Raw genomic sequence first — 10,733 nt, 5'->3', positions numbered from 1 at the left:
TTGTTTATCTGCTATTTGAAACATCTTGCTGCTGCCCACCTATACAACTTGCGGAAAGTTAAGAGTTGATACTCTGTCTCTATCATTATTTGCATGGTTCATTCACATTTCCATCTATTTGCCACAAGCAAACAGTAACAATGATTATTCAGGAATATTTGCTCCAAGTCTACCCTGCACTGACCTTCAAATACCTTTCTTAGAAACAGTTCATATTGATCAAGTTATTATTGGTAACATTTAAAACTTTTATTTTCCTCTTCAAAAAGGCACACACATTATGGAAGCTACAGTACACAATACCTAAAGTTAACTACAATGAAATGAACACCCTTAGCTGCTTACAGGTGTTGACATACGTCAATGGGGACAGATGAAAATGTGTGCCCCGACCGGGACTCGAACCCGGGATCTCCTGCTTACATGGCAGACCCTCTATCCATCTGAGCCACTGAGGACACAGAGGATAGCGCAAATCCAGAGATTTATCTCTGGCACGCCTCCCGCAAAATCCACATTCTCAACATATTGTCCTGCACTAAATTCGTAGTGCCCCCACCCATTATTCTAACGAGCTGCATGGTCACCGCTGGTATCTGTTCTTTCGGACATGTCCGAAAGAACAGATACCATCTTCACCTAAAGTAAAGTTGACGAAGATCCTCAACAGTCGCAGACGGCTGGGCATAGCTGATTCATGCACCTACTCAATCAATCACAAAACGTGGTTTTGTAAACATCTCTACTGCAACGCTGAGGTGTTGACATGGCTCTATTGAGAGCAGCGAACTGCTGGGGACCTTCTTATGCCAACTCAACAATAGTGTAATTGAAGTATATGCTTCATATCACTTTTACTGAAAAAATTTCTTAGTATTTACTAAACTGCAGAATTAGATACTTACATATTAGGTCCCCTTTCTGATGAAAATTCACAGTGGAAGATCAGTATATTTCGTTTTTCATCGGAAGATACATATTGATCATCTCCATTGGAGCTGCGGTTGGAAGGTCTTTGAATGTCAACAAATTCCTTCCATATCTGGTCTTTCGTATACAAGTTTCTAGCACCCTGTATGTGTCCTCCATCATACTCGTATGGATACCTAGGAAATGTATATTTGAAAAATTAACTTTCACCTATAAGCAACATGCTGACAACAAAAATAATCTGACAATTACTGTTTACAAAATCAACTTTTGTCTCTCATATAAATTATAATTTTTATATCAATCTCTTCGTTACTTGGATTTTGATACCTGCATGTAAGCTATGTAACACACAAAAAATCTAATGGTTAAGGAAGGGCCATGTTCTTAAATGCAGATGACAAACCAGTAACTAACACTTCCAAACAAAAAAAGGTCACATAAATAAAATAAAGATAATTTTGCAATCATGTACCTGCAGACATAAAACTTACCGACAATCCACAATTGTGTACGATGCTACAGAATCTTTGTATTGCCCCCTGATCAGTGAAGCTAAAGTTTCTGGTGAAATTGACTTCAAATCCTGATGGCGGCCATCCATTAATGGTAATATGAATGGCTTTGTGAAGTCACCAATGAGATCAGGCTCCTGCGATGCTGCAATAAATAAATCTCGATTACAAACATTCCCCTGACGTTAAATATAAATAATTCATAGCTTTAAGATTTACTAACCTTTCTGTAAGGCACGCTTTATAGTAGCTTCAGTTTCTGAAAAACTCCGCTGTATTTTGACTGAGTGTCTCTCAAATCCATAACTAAAAAGTGTGCCTTTCACTGCTGTATGTGTAACAGCTTCATTCTCTGCAATAGACATGCATGTGTTTGACTTGTGTCTTTTTATTTCAAGTGGACTAATAATTCCACAAGGGGGCTCGGGTCGTTTAAATGCTCTAATAGCTTCAACAGTTGGAGAGACACAAGGGCTTGAGGAGTTACTTCCCGGTGATGAAAATAAGGAATTACGGACCTGTGAAGAAAATAGTTACATGTTAAAAAATCCTGAATATTCAAGTTTAAAATTTACAACTCCACAAAACAAATAGGAAAGAAAGGACTGACAAACAATGGAGTTCTCCAAAATACATAACAGTGGGCAGTAATTATTCATGGGTAACACGCTTAGGTATTTCATTATTGTTTCTCTTAGGTAGGAAGAGTGGGGAACAGGACAGCTGAAAAATATCTGCTGCTTTAGAATCAATAATTATTAATAATTTGTCAAACTCTAAACAGCTTAAATAAGATGTCACTATAAAAAACTATGGAGAAAATTTGTAGTCTCAAAGACACTAATAACACAGGACACACCACCAACTACATTATCATCATTCACCTGTTCACAAAGATGTATTTTAATGTAACCATTTTATTACACAACATCAAACACCCAAGCCAAGTTCACTGCCAGAAAAACATTCTGAAATCCATGCTTTGTAAGTCAATTGTAGTACCTTTTGCTGACCACAGTAAGACAAGCTTCTGCCAAAGTATTTTTGCTCTGGTGGCCTCAATGTGATTTTGAATGGTGAAGTTTGTGGACTGTTCCCTTTCTCCTTTAATGGACTTCTTCTGTTAACTTCCTTCAGTGCACCTGAAAGTAGTGTGTTCATTCCTGAAGGAAGCTGAGCATCTTCATCCTGCGAAGTAATGAACACAATACACACAATGACAAACTTCAGGGTCACTTGATTAAAAAAAGGAAAATACTGAGAAGAAAAAACAATTCATACCAGCTTTTCGCATTCAAGGAGCTCCATAAAACCATCATCAATTGATTCACTTCCAGAACTAGATGAGAAACTATGGAAAAGAGCACCTCTTGCAGATTTCATTGGAGAAATGAATAAATCTTTCCGCGGTGACTGTTCCACAAGTAAACGGCGAGGAGCAGTTCCAAGTGGTTCAGTGAATCTGAAAAAGCCCAGCCATTGCCAATTGCTCTTCTCAAAGAGTTTGTAAGGTCTTAACTGTATTCAAACTATTTTTCCAAAAATAATATTAAATTAACAGATAAGCGTAAAATCCTACCTGAAGGCTTCAGCAACATCCTTTTCAACAGGTGCTGTACAGCAACCACTATCCTGAGAATTTGCATCATAGTCTTCTAGTGGCTGGCGAGGTCTCAGACTACCACTGCTAGCCTGTCTAACCACTGCAAACTGTCAAAAGAAAATGTTATTACAAACTACAATTTTAGGTAACATTTCTATAAATACACCATGCCAAAAATACAGGGACTGTACTCCACATCTCTGTTGTATCTGACCATTTGCACATTTGTTCACTGTGTGACTGGTTCTGGACGACCAGGTATATCTATATTTGCTATTTGGATGAAATTGCTTCTTTGAATAGCTTTATTATTAAGCTTACACTGTTTCTACACGTTAAAGTGGTGGAAATGGTAAGTTGCCATCGACAACTGGATAATAAAAGGCTATTTCAGTAACGGAGACCATTTATTTTGGCGTTCAAATGTGGAACTCAACATGGAAAGGCACGGAAACCATCAAAGTGAGCGAGAGAGGAATAAAACGGGGGCCGCCTCAATTGTGTGAAACCATGTTTCTGGGAAGACCCATGGGTGTACGTACCTTTGACGGGCTGACTGATGGCTTCGACGGGCTTCCAAACGAAAGCTGCGAATGTTGACTCGTGCGATCTTTATTTGGTGACCCGTTCTCCTTGTTTCCTGCGCCAGAAGGCTTGTTTCTGTCATCGTGGTTAAGGGATAAAGGCTGAAGACTTATCCTGCGGCATAACCCGCGCGATTTGCTGTTGTACACAGGAAGATTGCCGGTCGAGTAATTGCCGAACGCTGCGTCTGGTAGTTTCATCACGTTTTTCATTAACCTGTGGAAAGAAGAGCACCATCAGTTGGATTCTTGAAATAGCACACGGGAAGAGTTACTTGCATTCCATGTTCTTTCTGTTTTTCCTACGGTTTGATACACCTGGTGCGATTTTGGTTCAGTGTGTATCAAACGTTTTGTTCAACGACACAACATGAAACGAGTTTACACATACGTCTCACAATCCCCTTGCCGAGCATTATTTCTAATCGTCTTGCAAACAACACTTTTGGAACACTTTCTATATGGAAAACTGCAAGTTTCACAAACACTCAAAAATTTATTCTTCGGTTCCTGAGCGAAGAAAACTAAAACAATTTGGCTATCACAACTTCAATGTGTTCTATGATGTGACAGCCGACGTTGAAGACATTCGTCACTTAAACTAACTATTCGGAGATCACACACTTTTAAACATAACAGATGCGAGATGTACATTGTTGACTCGGTGAGTAGCTTCCCAAGGGACACTATGAATTCATCAGAATTCGTTGGTGAAAAAAGGTAAATAATGCCCTTTATGAATTGAAAGTTGTTGAATCTTTAGCGACGTCCTAACGTGCGAGATATCTGACCTGCAACAATCGCCGATCTCGCAGCATTCCGGTGAAGATTCCCTCATCATGTTGCAGTAGTAATTGAGAACGTCAGCTCCTTCCGCCGTCGGCGTTGGCGGTGTTCTGTCAGAACAGAGCCGCCAAAACACGGCGAGAGATGCCTTGTGGTGGGGGTTACGCGTGGTGGGGAGCGTGATGCCGCAGTGGCCAATCAGGAGGCAGCAAGCTACGCCATGCCCGCCAAGAATGGAGACACCTTTTCCTATCATGTGAACTGCACAGAACTTGCAAAGCAGTAGTCAGTATCTCCAATATGCACTAAGAAGCTACATACAGATGTCTGCACCATGTTGTCAGTAACTACGTTTATGTCTAAGCAGTAGCTAAACACATCTCTGGAAAACGAAAAACCCGATGAGATACATCATATCTCAGTTACGGAAGAACTGAGTGTACATAATTGAGAAGTCTTCGACCTGCACGACGGGGCAATGTTCCCACCCGCTCAGTATGCCGCGCAAGGTTTACGAACAGACAGAGTCCAAGGCTGAATCCCGTAAACACACTAGCGCGTGTTTTGTTTTGCCACGAAACAGGATGTACAGAATTTAATCACAATACGATTCACATTACTTTCCGTTGCAGCCGTACGTATATTCCTCGCCATTCTTTTCACTGACAAGGCGGTGATTATCTTTTTTCGCAGAAAGTCCATTGCACTAAGAATATGGCAAATCATCGACTATTTCCGTTTCCGAAATGATTCGTTGGTATCATCCAAAGTGATTTACTGTTAAACTTCAAGAGCGTTCTCTGTTGCACATAACATATATTGCTTCAACTACGCTCTTCAAGATTTCCAGCAGCAAAATGAAATAACGATTTCTTTAAGTTTCATTTTATGAAACGTTATTCATTTGCTTTGCATTATATCCATGCGTAGGTTACATTTGGTTTTAAATTTGTTTCATCGCTCTCTGTCTTCAATAATATGTAGCACTTATTTTCGCCGACGGAGCCGATACCAATGTTAACGTTGATAGCATGTTTACAACAGCAAAAGTCATTTGCAGACATGTCAGAACATGCATAGTGTTTCAGGTAAATTATCACTCACAAAAAGATGACACTGGAAGCTATGAACCAGATCTGGCATAGAAATTATACTGTAAAACCTAACCCCAACCATCCCGAAACAATACATCGCTGAAAGCCTATGCGTTCCAAATAGATAAGCTTCAATTTATGAACAAACGAAATAATTCAGAGGGTTGTAATTTTAATGTGAAACTCAACCAAAAATGCGCTGTTTCATTTTTGTGTTTTTATAGCTTAACTTTACACACTAACAATATGGATTACTGAGTAACCATTTCATTGTATGAAGAGAGCGTTCATGCTATCTTCAGGCAAAAAAGGTTAGCCGTCACAGCAGCAAACTGTATCACAATGGGATCTCCTGTTCCTCGTAGGAGTAGTAATTCGACCAGTAAAAGATAGAATAAACTTTTCGTCTGATTATCGTTAAGTCCACACTCAATTTTGTTATTTTTGGTCCAGTGCTTGTACTTAACACAACATTATTGCTTCTCCCCCCACGTAAAATCATATAAATATGAAATATTATACTAAATCGGGTCCAACTTTAGACCGAACGTAACGTTTGATTACACCATCACAAGCTTTCGCTTGCTAAGCAGCTGGTGTTGAACTTAACCGACACTACCACTGCTCACAGAACTTTCTCAACTGCAGATTCATACGTATGCGGTTTAGATTATGGTGCCGATGACGCGAAGCAATTTCACGTTCCTCAGAAACTGGAGTAGAAATTCACCGCCCTGAATGAAGTAATGTTATGTTTAACGTACTATCAAGCAGATAAGTGACACACTTGACCAAGCGATACCATTTGTATAGATGAACTGATGAGTGTCTTACACGAATAGCAACACATGATCACAGTTAATTTTTTCCCTGATCAATAGCGGAATTACATTACATTTAGTGAGAGGGGTCGAGAAGCCTCCAGGGCTGTCCTCGTTCGATAATTTTGTCGGTCCCCCCTTAGACCCAACTGGAACTACGTAAGTTTTATCTCGCAACACTTTCTTGAAAGCTATGTTGTACTGGAGAAAGAAATCATTAGTGACCCGTGTGCCTAATTAGCTATCGGGCCAAGTCGCAAAGAATATGGTTTAATGGATGATAAACAGCTAGCATTGGTCCGAAAGCCAGTTAGGTACACGTGTCTTGCAACAAAATGGTACTGTTGTGTTGGTGGCAGTAAGTAAATGAAGCAAAGCTAGCCCAGCTGTGTAAGATGTCCTAAAGCTTGTGAAACATTTAAAAAGGATTTAGCCTAAACTTGAGTTGGGGCTGCGTAAAAGGATGTATGTTTGCAAATTTCTGGTTGTCTGGAGAAACGTTTGTCGAACAGATATCAGGACGTTGGACTAAGCGGCGAATGGTCCACAGAAAGGGACATCTAGTGTTCCCCCATGGAAGTGTAATAGGACTCTACCGTTTCAAACATACACGAACGATTTATCGGCAGGATTAACAGTACTGTAACATTGTTCGCTGACGATGCTGTTGTGCACTGGAAAAGTAACGTCGTTGGACGATCACAAAGGAATTGCAGGAAGATTTGGACAAAATTTCCACATGGTGTGACAAAAGCTACACTTGAATTTCGGTTAATGTAAAATAATACTTACAACGAGTAGAAAGAATGATATAGTATCTGATTGTAGGGTTAGTGGTGAACTACTTGAGTATGTTACGTTGTCTAGGCGTCTTAGGTTAATACTAAGAAGCTATATGAAATGTGATCACCGTGTAAAATGAGTATTACGGGAGATGAATGGAAGATTAGATGTATAGTAAAGGTTCTGGGAAAATGCAATGCGCCTGTAAAAGAAATTGCATACAAAACGATAGTCCGACCGATTTTGAAGTACTGTTCCAGTGTTCGCATTCCGCATCAAGTAGGCATGACAATAGGCATGGAACGTATTCAGAGACGCGCTGGTATGGTTCTAACTGGTTGGTATGGTTCATATGAAAGTCTAACAGAAATGTTCGGCGCACTAAATGGGAATCCTTTAATGACTATGTAGTTTTTGAGAGACCTTGTTGGGCAACTTTAAGAAAACCTTTATGCGATGACCACCGTGCAATCACTTTGCTGCCATCATCATATACATCATATACCTCGGGTAGGTACGGATCACGAGAAAAAGTTAAGGGAGACTAGTGCGCGTACAGAGGCAGGCAGACAGTAATTCTTCACACACTCATAAGCTGATGTACCCGCTGTCAAGCACTATACCGCAGCTTGCGAAGTACACATGTAGACGTGATGTAGACGTGGGCTGTTATCGCGCCTTGTCTCTCAAGCAGCTGGCAGCGCCGCCGACTGCAAGTAGCAGGGCCAGTCTGGCAGAGGAGGTGAGGTGCCCCAGTGTGTGGCAGCCAGCAGCTGCGGGGTTGTCACCTGTAAGCCACGGCCTGGGAATCAGGGGGATGCGGCCGCCCCGTGTGAACTGCCCGCCGGCGGCAGGCGCAAAACTTTTTGGCGCGACGCGACGGGCTCCGCACAAAAGGCGCGCCACCCCACTACGGCGCCGCACAATGGGGAAACTAGGACGAAAACTTCCTATCGGGCGGAGCTTTGCGCTGCTCGGGTCTCGCTGTGACGCTTCTGCGGAAGCATCTGAGGACGACAACTGTAACAATGTGCAATTAAGGCAAATACCGAAATTTTTAACATTGTTATAGGCTAAAGTCCAGCAACCGTGCGTTAACTTAATTACAGAATGTGGCTATACGTACACTCTGTAATTAAAGCAAGTATTGTTAACTGCTGACCTCCGACATTACTCGAACACTTGCATTGCTGAGGCCATATTTTACTTCTACCTCCACATTCCCTAAGCCACCTCACGGTGTATGGAGGTTACTTCGAATTCCACCGTCATTTCCCTCGTTTCCTAATCCAGTCGCAAATGACACGCGGGAAGAAAGAGTGCTGATCTTTCTCCTTTACCCTTCACGGTCTTTTCGCGAGATATAGATAAGAGCACGGATTATACTGGTTGACCCTTCTAAAAAAGCACGTCCACGAAATTTTAACAATAAACCACATAGTTATGCAAAGCGCCTCTTTTATCGCTTTCACTCTTGCTAAGCGAACCTGTGACAAAACACGTTGCTCTTCTTTTAATCTATTCTAGTTTTTCTGTCAGTCTTTTCTGGTGTGGGTCCCAGAATAATGACAAATAGACATGCATCGGCCGTTCATTTGTTCTGTAAGTTAATTCATTCGTGGGTGGCCTTCACTTCTCTTCCTGCGTATACAAACCTACAAAGCTCCCATAAAAACATTTTTTAATAGTAATGTACAAGCCAGGCAATGAAACAACTTACCAATTTTCTTTAAAATAATATACCAGCCTAGAAGTGAAAGGATGTTCAGCGACGTGTACGTATTTATTAGTACTTGACAACGAGGCCTCAAAACAGCCTGCGGTTGTCTCTAGGTCCTTGGTTGACCACGTTTTCAACTTTCCACCCGAGTTGACGAATCCACTTCCTACCACTCGGCAGTCGCCACAGCGGTGATCATTGTCTGGATAGAGTCCAGACGACCACAGTTCAGAGTACGCGCAGACGACTGTCGAACGACAAAAATAAAGCGAAACTGGAATCGACAACTCCTCTGCAAAGCAGGAAACAGAATTCACCGATGTACCCATCCGGGAATATTTCCAAGAAGGGGACAGAAGTGAACGATTTACGATGGTAACGCCTGATGGGTAAGGATTTGCAATGTTACCCTCACCGACAATGAATACTTTCGTAGCCAGTTACGATATAAGTAATTATTTTCTATGGTAAGCACCACATGCTTCGAAAATTATTTCGATTTACAAGTAGGTGTTTCGCTGCAGGCTACACTGGAGTAAAGACGAAGTATAAAATGCTAAACTTTGCTCGTGAAAAACAACGCATCAGTGTTCTACGGCAAAAGTGTAGAACCTCGAGCTCTTGAAATTGGAAATGAGTGCTGTTTTTCGAAATATCTCATACTCGCCACAATACATAATTAATTTTAAAGGAGCTGGCATATCTAAACACATACGCAGTCCTCCTGAAGTAGAAACCGAGCATTAAATACAAATATTGAAGGAATCATTACCATTTGATCGCAGGTCTTCATCTGAAAATATAACTTTTATCCTTTTTAATAGTGCACACACTGATTATGCGAACTGAAATATTCACTCACTGGCGAACACTTCGTTAACGATTTACAACTTATCAGGTTAATCTCACATGCCAGGAAGTACTCAAGAGTAGTCCGCAAGAGACAAGGATTCGGGCATGCGTCTTGCTCCAGGCAGTGTCTTTAATCTTGTGTGCCATATGGGCAATTTTGCAAGGAAAGTATGTACACGAACTCAACTGACAACAAATGGCTCTGTTACTAGTCGTTAATAGTGAGTAATTATCGGCTCACTGTCTCTTCATAAACCAAACTACAGTTGGCACAGAATGACTCATAGTCTGCAGTGAACTGCATTTTGGGGAAATTCTACATCACGAATCTTCCGAACTCGACATTGTACAAACTTTTATCGCTATATCATACGTTTTACATTACTTGTCTTTTATTACATCGTAGTAAATTCGCAAAAGGTGTGATCTAACACACTCTGATACCGTTTACGATAGCAAAATCTTCATATTTATAAGTTTAATGACGCCTTAAACGCTTTTTTCAGTAGTAACGACCATTTATACACGTAACAGAACGATACATATTGCTCGTGCCTTCTTCATACCTCTCAGAAATTTATATTGAGACGGGTAAACGTATCATCAAACCACCACATTTGAAACAGACGCAAAGAAGTGAAATTTGAGCGAAGTATCTAAGTACTTTCAGTGTCCGATATTTCGGCTCTATTACGGCACCTCTACCGCTTGATAACTGCCTGATCTGTTTGTAGTTAAAAGGTCCAGATTTGAAACCGTTAAAGTTAAATTTGTTCCTAACACAAAATGTCCGTGAATATTTTCAGAGCAGAACGGCTTCTCCGTTCGCTAGTAGGAGAAATCCCGGCCGCTGTCCACGTGATTTGTACGGTAAAACTGACTCATCCGGCCAAGGGTCTGTGCTTGTTCAAACACAATAGTGCTTAGGGCCCAGGTACAAGGCAAACGGTATCCGAGGGGCTCTTATCTCTTAACGTCATTAGCACAGGCCTGGTTCCAGCCACTTTGGAATAACAAGAAAAGTAGGGGATGCAGATGTTTACCA

The 10,733-nt window shown here is 41.1% G+C and overlaps 1 protein-coding gene across 3 annotated transcripts in view; it reads right to left on the bottom strand.

Moving 5' to 3' along the window:
• The window catches only part of LOC124794782 (M-phase inducer phosphatase-like), a 355,296-nt gene that overhangs the window by 2,728 nt on the left and 341,835 nt on the right, over positions 1 to 10,733 (bottom strand). For 2 of the 3 annotated variants that reach the window (XM_047258418.1, XM_047258420.1), the window contains 7 exons: positions 3,591 to 3,849; positions 3,025 to 3,155; positions 2,727 to 2,907; positions 2,448 to 2,633; positions 1,669 to 1,963; positions 1,425 to 1,590; positions 906 to 1,106 (listed from right to left, as the gene is read on the bottom strand). In XM_047258418.1, the coding sequence (XP_047114374.1) occupies positions 906 to 1,106; positions 1,425 to 1,590; positions 1,669 to 1,963; positions 2,448 to 2,633; positions 2,727 to 2,907; positions 3,025 to 3,155; positions 3,591 to 3,849 (1,419 nt within the window). Of the gene's footprint in view, positions 1 to 905; positions 1,107 to 1,424; positions 1,591 to 1,668; positions 1,964 to 2,447; positions 2,634 to 2,726; positions 2,908 to 3,024; positions 3,156 to 3,590; positions 3,850 to 4,423; positions 4,526 to 10,733 lie in introns of those variants that run through there. The other variant, XM_047258419.1, reaches the window with a different exon arrangement.

Source organism: Schistocerca piceifrons, chromosome 4 (genome assembly GCF_021461385.2).
Source record: "Schistocerca piceifrons isolate TAMUIC-IGC-003096 chromosome 4, iqSchPice1.1, whole genome shotgun sequence".
Classification (NCBI taxonomy): domain Eukaryota; kingdom Metazoa; phylum Arthropoda; class Insecta; order Orthoptera; family Acrididae; genus Schistocerca; species Schistocerca piceifrons.
This window is presented reverse-complemented; position numbering and strand designations above follow the sequence as displayed.